This window comes from Podarcis erhardii (assembly GCF_964252035.2).
Source record: "Podarcis erhardii genome assembly, chromosome: 14".
In the NCBI taxonomy this organism is placed as follows: Eukaryota; Metazoa; Chordata; class Lepidosauria; order Squamata; family Lacertidae; genus Podarcis; species Podarcis erhardii.
This window is the reverse complement of record NC_138503.1, coordinates 4,883,974-4,902,476: the sequence shown is the minus strand read 5'-3', so window position 1 is coordinate 4,902,476 and position 18,503 is coordinate 4,883,974. Positions and strand designations below refer to the sequence as shown.

The following is an 18,503-nucleotide window of genomic DNA, read 5'->3' as shown; positions in this document are numbered from 1 at the left end:
TATGTCATGTAACTTGTAAGTCTTCGGGACTGAGATATTACTTCTTGTATATATTTAAATAAAAGGGGTAGGTTTTTTATTTAGTTGTTGCTTTGTTGTTGTAAAACAGGACCTGAAGGATACACAGAGGTGGCAAATATTCCCATTGCAAAACCAGGAAGAAGACTTCACAATGTAAGAAATCCTCAGAGTGATCACTCGGATTCTGTTGTAGTGCAGATAGATGCAGCAGAAGGAAATAAAGTTATTACCATACGCTCTCCGCTTCAGGTAAATGATCACGTTGTATGTTAAAAGCATGATTATTGTGTTCTAAAATGCTTGTGTTAAATTACTGTGGTTGATTTGAAGGCTGCTTTAGATTTGGGTGGGCGGGCGGAAAAGATGCCCCAAAGAAATATAAATGGCAGATCGCTGCATTTAATTGCAAGGCTAAACTTCGGTCAAAGTTTGGGTAGAGTATTGTCAAATAGTATCTTAGCTTCTAGGAGGGGTACATCAACATTGTTTGCTGGCTCCTTTATTGTTTACAATGCTATCAAATGCTGCTTACCACTTTTTTTATACATACTGGTAAAATATGCTGTGTTTTAATTTCAGATTAAGAACCACTTCTCTGTCCCATTTACAATTTACAAATTTGTTAAGAATGTTAAACTGTTGGAGCCTATAGGTGTGTCTAAGCCTGAAGAGGAATTCCATGTTCCATTAGATTCATATAGGTATTTTTTTCATTTGCTTCAGATTTCTTAAGCAGTTTTACTTTTTTAATAAAGAACCCCAAAATTTAACAAGGACTTGATTTCTCCCTCCTTCCCTTCTTGTGCTTGAGCTTAGGTGTCAGCTATTTGTTCAGCCAGCTGGGATCTTAGATGGTCAGTATAATCCTTCCACAACCTACATATCCTGGAGAGAAGAGCTTCATAGGAGCAACGAAGTCAAGTGTATGCTACAGTGTCCATCAACTGAAGTCAATTTTCTGCCTCTAATAGTGAATACTGCTGCTGTGCCTGATGAGTTAAACTTCATTGCATCCCATGGGGAGAACTGGGATCCAGCGTACATTATTCATCTCTATCCAACACTCACTTTGCGGAATCTTCTGCCCTACTCTTTACGATATCTGCTTGAGGTATAGCATCTCAGGACTGGATATAACATAACTTGAAAATGCCAGGGGTGATTTGATCCTTCATAGAGTTGCTTCCTTCTTCTGTAACATATTTTAAGTTTGGTATGCCTTGAAAATCCTTGCTCATAAATCTTAATTCCAATTGCCTGTTGTAATTTTAAAACCACTTTTCATTAAGTGTGTCTTTGTCTGTGAGATGAACAGCCTTATGATTTTTGCATATTATTGCAGTTCTGAAGACTTGGAGGTATAACTGGCTCATTTTTTTAAAAAAATCCCAATTTTGCTACTGCTGCTTCTTGCAGGACCTGGGTGGGTGAACAGAAGGAGGAAGAAGGTTACTGCATGACTTGCAACTATGTCATAGACCAGTGTTTGCCCACCTGCTGCCCTCCAGATGTATTGGACTACAACTTCTGCTAGTGCCAGCCATCATAGCTGTGCCAGTAGAAGCAGATGAGAATTGTCCAAAACAGCTGGAGGGCACCAGATTGGGGAAGGTTGTCATAGACTCCTGGGCTCTTATGCTGAGATGATTAGAATACTGTGTGTTTATTGCAATACAGTGGTGCCTCGCAAGACGAAATTAATTCGTTCCGCAAGTTTTTTCGTCTTGCGAGTTTTTCGTCTTGCGAAGCACGGTTTCACATAGGAAAGCATTGAAAATCAATCAATGCGTTCCTATGGAAACCGCCTTCAGACCAGGTCCAGGGACAGTCTGTCCCCCGACCTCTTCTGAAGGCTGGGGGGGGGACAAGGGCTTTTCTTCCCACCCCCAGCATTTTAAAAAACCCCGGGACAGCAGAGGACTTCTCCGCTGTCCCGGGGTTTTTTAAAATGCTGGCGGGCGGCGGCGCTGCCGCCCACCAGCATTCAAAAGCCGTCCGGGAAAGCAGAGAAAGCGCTGCGTTTCTCCGCTCTCCCGGGAAGGCAGGCAGGGGGGAGCAAAGACTTTTGCCCCCCGCCGGCCTTCAGAAGAGGTCCAGGACCTCTTCTGAAGGCCGGCGGGGGGCGAAAGTCTTTGCTCCCCCCGCCTGCCTTCAAAAGCCGTCCGGGATAGTGGGAAGCGCTTCCCTGCTATCCCGGACCGCTTTTAAAATGCTGGCGGTGGGGAGCAAAGCCTTTCGGCCCCCGCCGGCATTCCTGGACCTCTTCTGAAGGCCGGAGGGGGGGAAAGGCTTTGCTCCCCACCGCCAGCATTTAAAAGAGGTCCCCGGAGATTTCCCTATGGGCTTTCTTCTTGCGAAGCAAGCCCATAGGGAAATTCGTCTTGCGAAGCACCTCGAAAAACGGAAAACCCTTTCGTCTTGCGGGTTTTTCGTCTTGCGAGGCATTCGTCTTGCGGGGCACCACTGTATTCCTAAAGCTGTTTCTTTTCTACATCATTTTCAGTTGTGTTAAAAATGGGTTGTGGTTTAAGATGTCCTTGTGCCAATTTTCTGATCAACATTGCTTAAATTTCTTTCTTTATAATAAGAAAGATGTGAAGATGTCCTTGAGTGTTGATACTCTATTTTCCAAAAAGTATTCTATAATTTTTGCTGGTTACTTTTAGGGAACAGCAGAGGCCCATGAACTGCCAGAAGGGAGCACTGCTGATGTTCTTCATTCGAGAATCAGTGGTGAAATCATGGAACTAGTCCTGATAAAATATCAAGGTAAAAACTGGAACGGACACTTTCGACTCAGTGACTCGCTGCCAGAGTTCTTTCCTGTGTGCTTCACATCAAATTCTGCAGACACGACAACAGTTGATATATACATTCACATTAGAAAAGTTGGCAGCCGGATGGTTCTGTCTGTGTACAGTCCTTACTGGATCATCAATAAAACCTCCCGTGTTCTACAGTACCGTGCTGAAGATGTGCATGTAAAACACCCAGCGGATTTTAGGGACATTATCTTGTTCTCCTTCAAGAAAAGGAACATTTTCAGTAAAAATAAGGTATGATGCCAAGTTCACATATACTGGCCTTTAAGGGGTAGGCTTCTTAACTAGGGTGCTGGCTTTCCTGGCTATTGCAAGAGTTGCTGCTACAAGAGGAAATGGAGCCAAGGGGGTGAAGAGGGGAGCTTAGCAAGAGCTGGTAAATTCTATTACCCGCAGCAGCTGGTTGCAGGTTGCTATCATGGCGGGAGCCGGGGTGAGTGCCCAGGAGAAATGGGCTCCAGCAGCACACCCTGAAAGTGGCCCTCAGTATCAGCAGTGCCAAGGAGAGTGAGACTGTTGAGGGTGAGACTGATTTGGAGGAATTATGGGCTGGGCACGTGAAAGTGACTGGGCTTAAAGGGGGCATTTGGAGGAATGAGGGGAGGGAGGAAGGTTAATCTAGGACAGGCAAGAATGATGATCTGTGTGGTACCCAATGTGGGACTGCTGGAAGGGAGTGGGAATGAGGGGACCTCTTCAAGGGGTGGAGTGGGGGCAAGAGAATTGGTAAAGGGACACATACATGAAGGAAGTGGGTAGCCCCGTATGCATTAGAGGGAGAGAGAGAGTGCTGCTTGAATTGGAAGGGTAGCGAGGATTAAAAGGGGTTCCTTTGAAGGGAGAAGGTGAAAGTTGTCTCTGTGTGAGGCAAGGTCCTGAGTAATCTAGAAGGGGGACAGGATATATACGTGTTGCAGCTGAGAGGGAGGACTGGGGCAAGTGGGGACAAGGAAGCCAGAAATGAAAGGCTTCCCAAGTGAGTTGTCTCTGCACATGAAGCTTGTTTGTTTTCCTGTGATCCCTGGAATAGCCATTAAATCATCACAAAGCCTGTGAAGCAGATGAGTGTCCTCTGATTTTGGCATCTAATAATATGTTTTTTCCCTCTCCTCCTGATGTAGATCCAGTTAAGCATCTCCACTAGCACGTGGTCTAATAGTTTCTCTCTGGATACAGTAGGAAGTTACGGATGTGTAAAGTGCCCAGCTAACCTTATGGATTTTCTGGTAATATCTGGGTTCTGTACTTATACTAATGACTGTTCATGCCAGATGCATAGAACAAAATCTATCTTGAATTTCAATAATAATTTAGGGTGCACGAGGCCATCTTTCTGATACTTCTCTTGCTCTCCTTGGTGTCCTCTGTGCAGTTTGATATATGGAACATAGCACAGACTATGATGCCTGTCCAAAAGCAGAGAGTGATGTTACATCTTTGAAAGGAAGTTGACAGGGATTAAAAGACCACCCAAACGAAGCCTTTATAGACCATGTGGCAGTAGAAGGCCACGGCAATAGTGAACTTTCCTATTCTAGGCTGGTTATGTGCTAGGAAATGCAGGCAAAAGCCATCACATTCTGATCTTTATAATTTCAGTTTACACATCCACACTGTGCTTGTGAGGAACAAAGGAGTGTTTCTATGTGTGTGTGCTGTAAGTGAGCTAGAGAGATATTCCTTGCAGTTAAACTCTTGAGTCCTTGAGAACCATCATCAGATTGTTCTCAAACCCAAATGAGCAACTCGATGGCTTCTTCACTTTTTAGATAAGTAATCTACACTTGTTCCTTCAGGTTTCTCATTTAAACCTGAAGAGCTGAGCAGTCAGGGAAGGGAAAAAGCTTTTTAAACACTGTATGTTGCTTATATTAGTATTTTTAATAATATCATTTTTGCAGGTTGGCGTTAGCATTAAAATGAGCAGTTTCAATCTCACTCGGATAGTTACTTTGACTCCATTCTACACCATAGCGAATAAAACATCTTTCGAGTTGGAAGTGGGAGAAGTGGGAGCTGATGGTTCACTTCCTACTAATAAATGGAGTTATTTCTCATCTTCAGAGGTAATTTTTAAAGCAATGTTTCTCACTTTCACATCACTGAAAATTTCCGAAGCACATTTTGTTTTCATTTGATCTGAATTCTAGAGCCTCTAGACTTAAAAGGAGTCTTGCTGGGACCCTAAGAAAATGGCAACAGATAAATGAGCAATAGATCCTACCTACCGGGATTTCACTCTTCTGTTCAGGAATAATAATTTTAACTCTTTGATATAATAAGGTGAACAATTCCTGTCAGTGACAATCTTAATACTGTTCTGTAACATGGAACTATCGTGATCTATTTATGTTGCAAACAGTGTTCAAAACTCCCGTTGCATTTTGTGACATGGAATTTCATTAGCACGGGCTGTTTCTGATCTCTGGGTGTAGTACTGTGTCTAAGATATCAGATTAAAACTGCAGAGTAGAAGGAAAGGAGGACGTTTTTCTCCTTCCACACTTACAGCTACTCTGAAGACCGGAGAAGAGACTTAAGAATATTAGGGGGGTAATAGAGGCACATTTGAAAAACATTGGAGAAACAACGGTTGCGAATTAATTGGTCTAAATAAGAGATTGTGATATTTAACTATGAAGATGAAAAAGGGAAATTTTTGAAGGAAAAAAGATATAAAATTAAGAAATGTAATAAAGTATTTGGGAATAAATGCAACAAGAACTTTAGAACATTTAGAACAAGAGAATCTTAACAAATTAAAGAGGGAAATTAAGGAAAAGCTGGAGGAATATAAGAAAATAAAGGTTTCATGATTTGGAAGAATAGCAATAAGAAACCTAGAATTACAAAAAGATGGTGGTGTAAACCCCAGAAAACAGGTGGATTGGGCCTCTCCAACATATATTATACAGTGGTGCCCCGCAAGACGAACGCCTCGCAAGACAGAAAACCCGCTAGACGAAAGGGTTTTCCGTTTTGGAGGCGCTTCGCAAAACGAATTTCCCTATGGGCTTGCTTCGCAAGACGAAAATGTCTTGCGAGTTCCTGCGGGTTTTTTCCCTTCCCCCCTTTTCCTAAGGCGCTAAGCCGCTTATCAGCTGATCTGCTGATAAGCCGCTTAACAGCTGATCGCTAAAAACCGCTAATAGCGCTAATCCGCTAAGCTGTCAATGGGCTTGCTTCGCAAGACGAAAAAACCGCTATACGAAGAGCCTCACGGAACGGATTAATTTCGTCTTGCGAGGCACCACTGTATAGCAAATCAGTTAAGATGTATCGTAGACGGGATAACAGAACAAGGAGAGTTAGAATGGTTAGAGAGTGGTACACAGGAAATGAGGGAGAGTTCGTGAATATATTTTTTAGTAAACCAAATAGGCAATGGTGGCAGAATATTGAAAATCCTTTATTAAGAATCATCATTGAGATAAGGGCAAAATATAAAGAAAATTGATAACCAGTAAATTCTCCACTAACTCCAGTGGTGATGATAGAAGACTTCTCAGTAAATTTCAAAAAGGAAAATTAAAAAAGAAAAAAAATGAAAGAGAAGACAATATTTAAAATAAAGGATTGTGTGGAGAAAATGAGAAGCAAATAACAAATAAGAGAAGCTCTAACAGGAAGCAAAATAACTTGGTTTAACCGTATACAACTGGAGCAATGGACAAAGAAGTGGTTTTTTTTATAATACTTTTTATTAGTAAGAAGTGGTTAAGGGAAAAGAAGAAATGCAAAGAATATACAAAATTCAAAAAAATGATTATAAAAAGGAGAGATAAAGAAGAAAATATAGTTATAAAAGGGGAAACCAGTGAAATTTATAAAATATTAGTAGAAATGGAGGATCAATAAGATCAATTAAAAGAGGTGTGGGGAAAAGGAGACAACAGGGCAGATAAACAGTCAAAGCTGGGGAAAAATACGGGAGAAACACACTTTGAAAATCTTGTTTATAAGGATAAAATGTATTATAAGTTAGTATGGTATTTAACACCAGTTAGATTAAATCAAATAAGGAATATTCGGTGTTATGTTGGAGGGGATGCCAGGAACCTGGGACTTATGTTCACATGTGGTGGGGGTGTGAATATGTACAATTTTTTGGCAAAGGGTGTTTAAGGAGATAACAGAAATCACTGGGTTAAAGGTGACTGAAAGGTTGCATTCTTCTCAATTTATGATGGGGTGGAAGGTTTGCAAGCTATGAAGAACTTGCTCACAAATTTATTGATAGCTACACAAATTATTATAGTTAGGAAGTGGAAGTGGCAAGGTGAATATAAAATGGAAGAATGATATAAAGAGGTGTGGGATTTTGAGCAGATATGGAAGGTATTTGTGGAATTTCTACTGTTAGAATGGAAAGGAATCAAACCATTGCAAGAGGTTGGATGATGATAAAATAATAATAATAATAATAATAATAATAATAATAATAATAATAATAATTGTACCCCTCCCATTTGGCTGGGTTTCCCCAGCCACTCTGGGCGGCTTCCAACAAAGATTAAAAATACATTAAAATGTCACACGTTAAAAGCTTCCCTAAACAGGGCTGCCTTCAGATGTCTTCTAAATGTCAAGTAGTTGTTTATCTCTGACATCTGATGGGAGAGCATTCCACAGGGCAGGCACCACTACCTGTAACTTGGCTTCCCGCCTTGAGGGAACCACCAGAAGGCCTTCGACACTGGACCTCAGTGTCTGGGCAGAACAATGGGGGTGGACACGCTCCTTTAGGTATATTGGGCCGAGGCCGTTAAAATGGATAGTTACAATGGAAGGATCTTGGGGGTGGGGTGCACATATGTTTGTTTGTTTGTTTGTTTATTTATTTATTTATTTATTTATTTATTATTACTTTGTTAAAATAAAAGGAAGAATATTAGGGGGTGGGCAGGGGAAGGAGTAGACCATGTGAAAAATAAACATAATATTTTAGCTGCAGTTCATTCATTTTCAGCTTTGTATTTTTGTTATTTAAAAAGTGTGCCTAGACATTCCATTGTTGTGCCCATAACCTGGGTATAAGGTGCCGTTTAGCTTTCATATCTCAGTTTCTAACACTGGTTGCAAATCTCAACAGTAATGGTTCCTTTAAAATGGTTGGTATACGTCTGTTTTAGATGTCTTTTGCTGGACATATTGCCAATTTTAAGCAGAAACTCTTTATTTTGCCCACTAGTGTCTTCCATTCTGGCCAGAAAATTTGTCTGGAAAACTGTGCATCAGAGTGATTGGCTGTGACCGTGTGACCAAACCATTCTTTTTCAGCAGACAGGACAATGGGACTCTGTTGAGTCTAGAAGAACTGGTGAGAATATGGCATTTTTTATTCCCTGTTGTGCTTACTTTAAAACATGGTCATGAACAATATTTGTTTTTAAAAAGAAATATAAACCAGACTTGCATATAAATGCACAAAAGCTACTAGCTTGAAACTATTTTTACTAGTCTGCTGGGGATCAGGGTTGGAGTGACAGGAGGCACAGCAGCCCACTGCATTTCTATGCCTGGCCACTCGCCTGCATAAAATTCCTTATCACATGGCTACCACGTGAAGGTTTTAAAATGCAAGGCTGATCTAAATGCTTAAAGATTGCAAAAGTAGTAGATCCTCCCACCTGGTGCTATCTAAACGTTTACAAGAACAGAAATGTTTTCACAAGCGACTTAAAATTGGTACCTTGGTGGGCTTTCCTGCATAACTTGTTTGAAGCTATAATGCTACTACTGAGAAGACCTCACTCTTCATAGCCACACAGTTTAATTTCCTGAAGCTACAAGATCCATGTTCAGGGCCTGGTCTGTAAATCTCAGGTTCCTTTGGATAAAGCAGCCATGATGTTATGGTTAGCTAGTAAAAAGGGAGGTTAAAGTTTATAGCCATTGGTGCTGCGTGGTTTCTGGTTATTCCCAGGAGCAGGAATAATATTGGTTGTTGGATCAAATGTGGTAAATTGGATGCATTTGAAGTGTAGCTTCCAGCTTGGACTGCCGGCAAGAAGCTGCTAGCACCTTTGAGAAAGGAAGAGACAGAACTCTCACACTCCATTCATTTTGGGTTACCTCATCTGGACTCTCGTGTGAGCCCCATTGTAGGAGCCAGAGTTGTCTGGTTGACCAGCAGCTGTTTGTTGCTACTGTGAACCGCTTGCTAGAAGTATAAACTCTAAAAGGTATGGTGAAGCTTGAATTAGGCTATGTGGATATCAAGCCATAGCTTTTAGTACCGTATCCATATATTTTATTTTCAACAGAGCTCAGGGATCCTGGTAGACGTGAACGTGTCTGATCATTCTACAGTTATTAACTTCTCAGATTATCATGAGGGAGCGGCACCTGCTTTGATCATAAATCATACTCCATGGGCTTCTCTTAAATACAAGCAGAGGTATGTGAAAGAGCTTTCTTCCATCTTTTGAGAGAGGTGCTTTGCTATAGGATGTATAATATTTTTAATCTGAATTCAGTTGCACTTTTGTTCATCCATAACTAACCTTGTGTTTCTATTTTTTCCATGCAGTGGTTTACGGGAAGAGATGGAACTGAAGCCAAGGGGAATGAGGCTGTTTGCCTGGGCAGATCCCACTGGAATAAGAAAATTAACGTGGGTGTATGCACAAAACTCCGGAGAACATGATCTTCTTAAGGTATTTGGTGTCGAAAGAAAAATCGGTCAATCCTGAACTCCGTGGGAAACCATTTCTATAACAATCTATAATGCCCCTCAACTCAAATCTGTTTCTGCCCTTCTATGCATCGTTGGTACCTTTCAATATATTACGACAATTCTGTTTCTTCTTTAACTTTGAAATTTTAAAGTCAATGTAATTATGTAGACAATCCCAGCTTGTAGAAGGCTTGTATTTCACATACCATTCATAACACAACACAGCAGTGTTCATTTTGTTTGCATTGCTTGCACTTGCTACAAGCTAATACAAATTAATTTTGCTTTAAAAATGACAAAAGTGTTCCCAGTGTTACATTAGTAGGTTCATTTTGTGTTACACAGCCTCTTCTTTTCCTTCCTGCCAACCCAGGATGAGTGTGGTCAGTTTCCTTACAACTCCAATACCCAGATCCATTGGGTCTCTTTCTTGGATGGACGGCAAAGGGTGCTGCTTTTCACAGATGATGTTGCCTTGGTTTCTAAAGCCCGGCAAGCAGAGGAGATGGAGCAGCCGGATCAAGAAATAAATGTTGCTCTTCACAGTGTTGGGCTTTCACTAGTCAACAACGAAAACAAACAGGAAATTTCTTACATAGGAATCACCAGGTACTGTTCATAAATAATATCTGGCTGCCTTTTAATTCACAGAAGTCCTGTTTTGAAAATCAGAGCAAAATCAGTTCTCATTTTCCTAAAACAAATATTTGTCTAAGCACTGCTCCTTCAACCATGTAAAGCTTAAGAAATTTGGATTAGTTAAAATACAGTGCTGTGGATTGTTTTTACTTTTTTAAAAATAAAGGTTTAACTTAATCACCAATGTATTTATTTTACAGTTCAGGCATTGTCTGGGAATTAAAACCAAAGCAGAGGTGGAAGCCATTTAACCAAAAGCAAATACGCCTCTTGGAACAGGCATATCAGAAACATATTTCTGTGCGAGGTGTGGCTTCTGATTGGATTAAAATAGACAACAATTTTGAGGTATGCTGCGGTATCACGTACATGTTGCATTTATGCTACTGAGCACAATAAGACATTTTGCAAAAGTCTTCTGTTCATAAATGTTAGTTGCCTTATATAGGTGGAGAATATCGAGGCTTTAAACAACTCAACAAAAAGCTGATCTCTGAATCCCTGTCAGATAATTTTGAGAATGCAGACTGGCACCATTGCTCCTTACTTTCTTGTATATAGACCTAGGAAGCCATAATGCATAATACACATATCCTGCATGTGTATGCAGAGAAACACAAGGTATATGAGCATGACAAAATAGAGGAGATACAGTCAGGGGGGTAGGAAGCGGGTGCGGGGGGAGCGGTACGCCCCGGGTGCCATCCCAGGGGGGGAGACAAAATCCTCCCTGGGTGGATTGCGCCGCCGTGCCGCAAACCACCCCCACCTGGAAGATCACGCCACCATCACGCTGCGATCGGCCCCTGCCAGGAGGATCGCGCTGCCATGCCGTGATTGGCCCTGCCGGGAGGATCGCACCACCACGCTGTGATTGGCCCCCGCTGGGAGGATCACACCGCTGCACCGCAATTCGGACCCCCCCCCCAAGGATTGCGTCAATCACCCTGCCACTCTGGGTGCTGTAACGGCTTCCTCCGCCACTGGATACAGTATGGACAAGCAAGCAAAGGCAGATGTAACACTGTTCAGCATAGCGTAGCCAAGTGACTCTAGTTATGGGAAAAGCATGAGACAAACAGACTTAATGGGCAAAACAAGGGGCGTCTCCTTGAGAGCCTCCTGTTGAGGTAGAAAGGCAGCTGCCACTGCCCTCTCAGTGTTACCCAGCTCCTTGGTAGCTGAACCAGTGTCTTGCTCCATCCACTGTCACTTTCCCATTTGGTGAGTCAAGTGTGTAACAAAAGTTTCTTGCCATATCTTTTTTTAATCACCCAGAAGGCATTCCAGAAACTTCTAATGGAATATCTTCAGTGTCCTCTGGGAGCTGCTGCCCTCCATGCTCCTCTGCCACCCAGGTCTTCCCTCATGTCGGCTTGGGTTGAGGAGATCATGAAGCTAGGAAAGATTGCAGGGGAGATCCAGAGATATTTCCTCTGTCACCTCAGTGGTCTCCACTCCTCAGGGCAGCCCCTAATGGCTGCTGCCCACCCTTGCTGTTCTTGCCTGAATAGGTTTGCCAGGAGCAACTTAGAGGAGTTGGAGTTTGGTGCTCAGCCAAGTCTGGAAGTCTTCCATGCTTTCACTTGACTAGCCTCCCTAGGCAAAAATGGCAGCAACTGACAACAGTTTTTAGTGGTCCAACTACATGATATTTCTTTGCTTGAGCTGGGTTTACTGCCAAAGAGAGGAGATAGAGAGGGGTGAGATTAATAGCAGCTGCTGCCAAGGCAGGCTATTAAGTTTGAACGTGTAAGCCCCAGGCCTGGGTGAAAGCTGCACAGTTGGGCTTGGGGAGGGGAATGAGAAACAACTTAGGAACTAGCATGTTTGCTACTAACCTTCTGATGACAGTTTTGAAAGCTGCCAAGCACCTTGAACGTGACAACAGTCCTTGCCTACCCCAAACAATTTGGTGGTCTGTAAGGTTACTGAAATAATGTTCTGCCCTTCCCTGTATAAGGGTATGGAAGCACTCTGCTGTTCAAAGGGGCTCTTACTGGGCCAAACCCATCCCAAAAAGGCATCTAGGATCCTAGACGAAATACCTCTCCATCCCAACAGCGTGAAATTGAGGGGTTGTAAAGAAAAGAGGTTAAATATATATGCGTGTTTTTCAGGTTAACTTCAACAAGATGCCAATGGAAATGCGCCTTCCGATCAAATGTAGCATAAAGCGAGATTTCTTATCTGGCATACAGATTGAATTCAAACAGTCACCTCACCAACAAAGCTTACGGGCCCAGTTATACTGGCTTCAGGTACAAATCTTTGATTATTTTTATTTTTTTTAGAAAACCTTGGTGTTATGAGGGATAGCAGTAACTCTGGTCAAGGAAACTGGAATCTTAAAGATGGTAGTCATGGACTGTATAACGGTTCTCTGGAACCACATTTGTTCTTGGAAAGACTGTGGGTCACTAAATGATTTGTCATTTAGTTAGTTATTCATGAGAATTTTAAAAATATACTTCATTTAAGCACAAAACATTCTGTACATTTTGTAAAAATTAAGAGCCAAAACCCTGCAAAAATAATCTTATTTCTTAATTTTTTTTTATTTAGCAAAGATAAGATTTTGTAGATGCTGACTTTGCATCTACAAATGCTGACTTTGCATGACTATTTTGTGTAGCTAAGCTAAAGGAGCTTGAAAGTGAAATCCTGTGCCCACTTACCTGGGAGTAAGCCCCATTGAAATTAATGGGGCACATTTCTGAGTAGACTTTGTATGATTACAGGTAGATTGCATTTTATGTTGATTTGACTTACACGATTGGAGCGTCATGTGGATCGTCAGAAAATAAATAAATGCAGAGTGGGGAGAAAAAATGGTGTGGGAGAGCAGGAAAGAATGACAGACAATCACATCAGCCATTGGAAGAGTATTAGAGTGTGTTTGGAGAGTAGGAGTGTGGAGAGAGTGGAGGAGGTTGCAGAGAGATTTTTTTTTTTTTTAAAGCTATGTTTCTAAAAGCTTGAAAAAATAAGAAAAAACAATATACCTAAGTCAGCTTCAAATATCAAGCATTTTTAATATAAAAACTAAAAGTAAATTAAGAAAAAGAAAGGACTTCCTATTTTCTATTAGTTTTAAAAATTTATGCCAAATTTTATTCCGCAAAACCACACAACTTTTCTACTTTCCACAAACCAAACTTTTTTCTGTATACAAACTCAGATATCACAACCTTTTCCTTCTTGTGCAAAAATCCATAAGGGATTTCCAAGAGGTTGGAAAGAGATCAGAGGAGGCCGGAGAGAGTTGTGGAGGAAGTTGGAAGGATTTGCTGATTTTTGTGCGTTTCTTTACAGTTTTCTAGGGGGTGCTCTGGCTTTACATGATTTTACTTAGATGTGCAGTAGCCAGGAATATAACCCCCACATCTGTCTGTACTCTGCTAAAATAATAGTCTTGATTAATGCTTCTTATATATTGGCTTCTTATATATTGGTTTGTTACTCCCTTGAAGGTCGATAACCAGTTGCCTGGTTCAATGTTCCCTGTTGTATTTCATCCTGTAGCTCCTCCAAAATCCATCGCATTGGATTCAGGTAATAATATTTTTAACATTCTAGATGCAGCAAGAATCAGCCACTTACTAAACAGGTATTCATTTCACCTCTCATTTTTCCTTAGAACCACGGCCATTCATTGATGTTAGTATCATCATTAGATTTAATGAGTACAGTAAAGTGTTGCAGTTCAAGTAAGTAAAATATACCTAAAGTTTTTTGAAACATAAGCCATGTGAATCTTACTCCTAAAGAAATTCTTAATTCTTAAGGATCGGAAAAAGGACCAAATTAAACTAGAGCAGGGGTTGGAAACCTCTTGCCCACGGTCTTAATTAGGTCCAGCTTGGCCTGCAAGACCCTTTCCCCCAAACCGTGCCCACCTGCTTCACACCTGATGTCACATCTGAAGGTCAGGTCTGGGGCAGGAAGAGATGCAACTGCCCATGCAAAACTGGGAGCCTGAAAGCATGCTTCCTTTTGTTCATTGGCAGTGGAGGTTTGCTGTCACTACTGGTTAGCTGATTGGCAGCGAGAGCAAGCCTGTTGGGATCCTCTGTGCTACAAAATTATCAATGGGGAACTCAAAGCTGGGTTACAAGTCCCTGCCTATCAGCTGATGAGCAGTAAATTCAAGTCTCACATGGCTTGGATTGGCTGTGCTATAAAGGAAAAATGGATCACCTGTTGTCATAGTGATGCCAGGTGACTGACAGGCCCATGAGGATAGGAGGAGCCCAGGATTAGGCCAGCTGGCCACAGCTAGTTCCCCACCTCTGAACTAGAGTGATTCATGTTTCAAAAAATATATTTCCCACATGCGAAATTTCCTCTAGAGGACTAGAACGGCCCAAAACATTTAGCTTTAATTGAGGGTAGAAGCTTTCTGCATATACAGTCAAACCCACAGATCATTTAAACTGGAATTGCTTAATAAAATATTTTAGTTTGTCCATCTTCATTGGGACTGTGAAATGGTTTCAATACAAGTACTTAGAATGAAATGCATGGACCATCTGTGGGTTTGGGCCAAATCTGTTGAGAGGAGCTAACCACAAGCCTCTGGAATTACCCACAAGTTTTCTACCATTTTATTGTTTAGTCTTCAAGGAACTCTGGCATTACAGGTGCATCACAGGTAGCTGCATAAGCAGAAAAGGTCCAATATTTCATTTGCTTTAAAATTAAATATTAACCACAAAATGGGCAGTTGGCCTCACGGAAGCTGTGTTGTCAGTTACTTGTATTTTCCTTTTACTCAGGTATTTCATGGTTCTGATCCAGGAAATGGCTTTGAAAATAGATCAGGGATTCTTAGGAGCTGTTATTGGACTCTTCACTCCATCTACAGACCCAGAAGCTGAAAAACAAAGGGTAAGGTCTGCTTAGGACATCTCATATGTTGAGCTGAAATTCTGTTTTTTAAAACATGCCAGTCTATGAAAGCACAGAAGAATACTAATGCTAGATCTGACCATAGATTTGAACTAGAGAAAATTATTTATTTTCAAGACAATAATTAGCAACATGGGGGGAATATAACTAAACAAGATCTGGACAACTGTGTAATATTTTTAGCAATTTCTGGAAACTCTGTTTTGTGTATAGTGTTAGTACACAAAACAAGTTTGGGATGAGTTTACTAGCCATCAGATTTCCAAAAGTTGCCTGTGGCTTTTAAGTGCTGTCCCAGAAAAATGTTCTTACAAGCTGATCTTGGTGTGTCATGGATTTGGCATATGGGTGGCCTGTTGCTGTGATAATGTGACAAACAGTCCTGAAAGTTCTGGTCACAGTAAACGGTTAACTGTTGTTTACCACGATGCCATCCTATGCTCCTTAGGGCAGTGTTCCCCAACCTTGGGCCTCCAGCTATTTTTGGACTACAATTCCCATCATCCTTGACCACTGGTCTTGCTAGCGAGGGATGATGGGAGTTGTAGTCCAAAACAGCTGGAGGCCCAAGGTTGGGGAACACTGCCTTAGGGTATAGAGAATGCTTCCATAGAATCATAGAGTTGGAAGGGATTCTGAGGATCATCTAGTCCACCCCCCTGCAATGCAGGACTATGCAGCTGTCCCTTACGGAGATTGAACCTGCAACCCTGGCATTATCAGCACCAAGCTCTAACCAACTGAGCTGTCCAGCAGACGGGCAGGCCATAAACTTAATAAATATTAATAGTAATAATGATGTTTGAACAGGGCTGCAATTTTTAAATTATTGCAGAGAGTTGAGCTTCCACTTGCTGAATTTTCATCGAAATAATATTTTCAAACCAGTGTATTGAAAAATGCCTAGAAGGTAGTTTTTAAAGGAGGTAATTGGAACAAATACTGTAATTTCCTGTGATAGGTAATGTTACTTGAAATGAGATCAAATTGCACCAAGGCAAGCAAAATATAGTATAGTATAGTATAGTATAGTATAGTATAGTATAGTATAGTATAGTATAGTATAGTATAGTATAGTACAGTACAGTACAGTACAATAGTATGCTGCCCATCTGACTGGGTTACCCCAGCCACTCTGGGCAGCTTCCAGCAAATTAAAACACAATACAGCAACAAACATTAAAAACCCTGAACAGGACTGCCTTCAGATGCCTTGTAAAAGTAAGAGAGTTGATTATTTCCTTGACATCTGATGGGCAGGAACAACTACTGCGAAGGGCCTCTCCTTGCTTTCCTTGTAATGACACTTCTTTCAGTGAGGGAACCACCAGAAGGCCCTTGGAGCTAGATCTCAGTGTCTGGGCTGAATGATGGGGATGGAGATGCTCCTTCAGTATACAGGGCCAAGGCCATTTAGGGCTTTAAAGGTCAGCACCAGCACTTTGAATTGTGCTTGGAAACGTACTGAGAGCCAATGTAGGTCTTTCAGGACTGGTGTTACATAGTCTGGCAGCTGCGTTCTGGGTTAGTTGTAGTTTCCAAGTCACCTTCAAAGGTAGCCCCACGTAGAGCGCATTGCAGTAGTCCAAGCGGGAGATAACTAGAGCATACACCACTCTGGTGAGACAGTCCGCAGGCAGGTAGGGTCTCAGCTTACGTACCAGATGACGCTGGTAAACAGCTGCCTTGGACACAGAAGTGACCTGTGCCTCCATGGACTGTTGTGAGTCCAAAATGACTCCCAGGCTGTGCACCTGGTCCTTTAGGGGCACAGTTACCCCATTCAGGACCAGGGAATTCCCCCACCCCTGCCCACCCCCTGTTCCCCTAAAACAGTACTTCTCTCTTGTTGGATTCAATCTCAGTCCATTAGCCACCATCCACCCCCAACCACCTCCAGACAGAACCACTCACACAGCACATTCTCTACCTTCACTGGTTCCGATTTAAACAAGAGGTAGAGCTGGGCATCAGCCGCATATTGGTGAACACCCAGCTCAAACCCCCTGATTCATACCTCCCAGTAGTTTCATACAGATGTTGAAAAGCATGGGGGACAGGACAGAATCTCGAGGCACCCCAAACATAGAAATGTTTCATCAGTTTATGTAGCACCTACTGTTCAAGTCTGAACCTAATTGAGGATTTCAATTAAAATTATTGCTCTTTTAACAGACAAAGTTGATACAAAAGGATATTGATGCTCTTAACACACAGTTGATGGAGTCATCCTTGACTGACATATCCACCCTCAGCTTCTTTGAGCACTTCCATATTTCTCCTCTGAAGGTATGTTTGAAAGGACTGTGGCTTGGCAACACAAAAATCAAGCTGGTTATATTTAATTATGTAATATTAGAGTAACGTTAAGAATAAAATGGTATTGGATAAAATGATACTGCAATATGTACTCAAGTCACATGACCACGATATTGTTACATTTGCTGACTAACTGTAGTGTAAATATTCTGTTCAATGGGCACCGCCTGACAGAACAGTCCTCACTGAAGCTTGTGCTTATTATCGCCATTCTCATTTCACAGATTTGCAGCCTCACAGCTTGCTCAGTAGGGAGAGGACGGCACAGCATCTTGGGTGCAGTCTTGCTGTGTTTCCATCTGTGACAAATTTTAATTTCTCTCTTCATTAACTAGCTAAGTAGATGGAAGAAAAATTCTCTTGGGTTCCTTTAAAGTAATATGTGGAACCTGCCTTAAGTGATAGTGATGTTTTTGGATTTATTTATTTATTTAAATCAGCGAAGAGAAAAGGCTGGCTTAATTCATCTTTCTCACTGATGCTACTTCTTAAGTTTCTTAACCTATGGTGCAAACTTGCCCACTTAAACCACACTAATTTAGGACTACGATATTATTTATACTTTTGACTCATTCTTGTAACAAAGCCATGCATCTCTTTAGTCACCCTGCAAATACCGTGCATGCTTTACCTGTAGAGGGAATATCTTTAAAATGTTCCTGCTTAGGGTCTTTCTTATGACCAGCACCCATGACACTAAGCAGAATCCTATTTACTCAAAAGTCAATGGGGCTTTCTTGTCAGGAAGTTGATACAGTACTGTAGCTTAAGTATGTGACCATAGGCACTGGCTCATAGCACAATCTTGTCTTCCATTCGTCTTTCCAGTGTGCATTGCTCCTTTCTGCTCCACTTGGCTCAGCCCCCCCCCCAAAAAAAAAACCAACCAAAAATGAAGTGCCTACAACTGATAGGTCAAAGCGGGGTTGATAGTTCCCAGTCAGACTAGAGCAGTTTATTTTTATCAGGTGAAAATGAAATGTCTGCTCATCCTCTCTGGTGGATGCCATTGTGGGCTGGCATTCCCCCTCGCGCCAGGATCCGATGTGGGAAGTCCTAGGGACTGTTTCCCAGGCAGCAAAGGAAGTCTCTGGGCTGAGCTTGCTGCCTGG

At 41.7% G+C, this 18,503-nt stretch overlaps 1 protein-coding gene across 5 annotated transcripts in view; it reads left to right on the top strand.

Moving 5' to 3' along the window:
• VPS13C (vacuolar protein sorting 13 homolog C) overlaps nt 1–18,503 on the top strand; it is a 106,753-nt gene that overhangs the window by 73,597 nt on the left and 14,653 nt on the right. For all 5 annotated transcript variants that reach the window (XM_081838582.1, XM_081838581.1, XM_081838580.1 and 2 more), the window contains 16 exons: nt 110–270; nt 601–722; nt 838–1,132; nt 2,688–3,077; nt 3,965–4,069; nt 4,745–4,909; nt 8,035–8,163; nt 9,110–9,243; nt 9,376–9,502; nt 9,896–10,131; nt 10,362–10,509; nt 12,282–12,422; nt 13,635–13,716; nt 13,802–13,871; nt 14,940–15,051; nt 17,248–17,361. In XM_081838582.1, the coding sequence (XP_081694708.1) occupies nt 110–270; nt 601–722; nt 838–1,132; nt 2,688–3,077; nt 3,965–4,069; nt 4,745–4,909; nt 8,035–8,163; nt 9,110–9,243; nt 9,376–9,502; nt 9,896–10,131; nt 10,362–10,509; nt 12,282–12,422; nt 13,635–13,716; nt 13,802–13,871; nt 14,940–15,051; nt 17,248–17,361 (2,531 nt within the window). The remainder of the gene's footprint in view (nt 1–109; nt 271–600; nt 723–837; nt 1,133–2,687; nt 3,078–3,964; nt 4,070–4,744; nt 4,910–8,034; nt 8,164–9,109; nt 9,244–9,375; nt 9,503–9,895; nt 10,132–10,361; nt 10,510–12,281; nt 12,423–13,634; nt 13,717–13,801; nt 13,872–14,939; nt 15,052–17,247; nt 17,362–18,503) is intronic.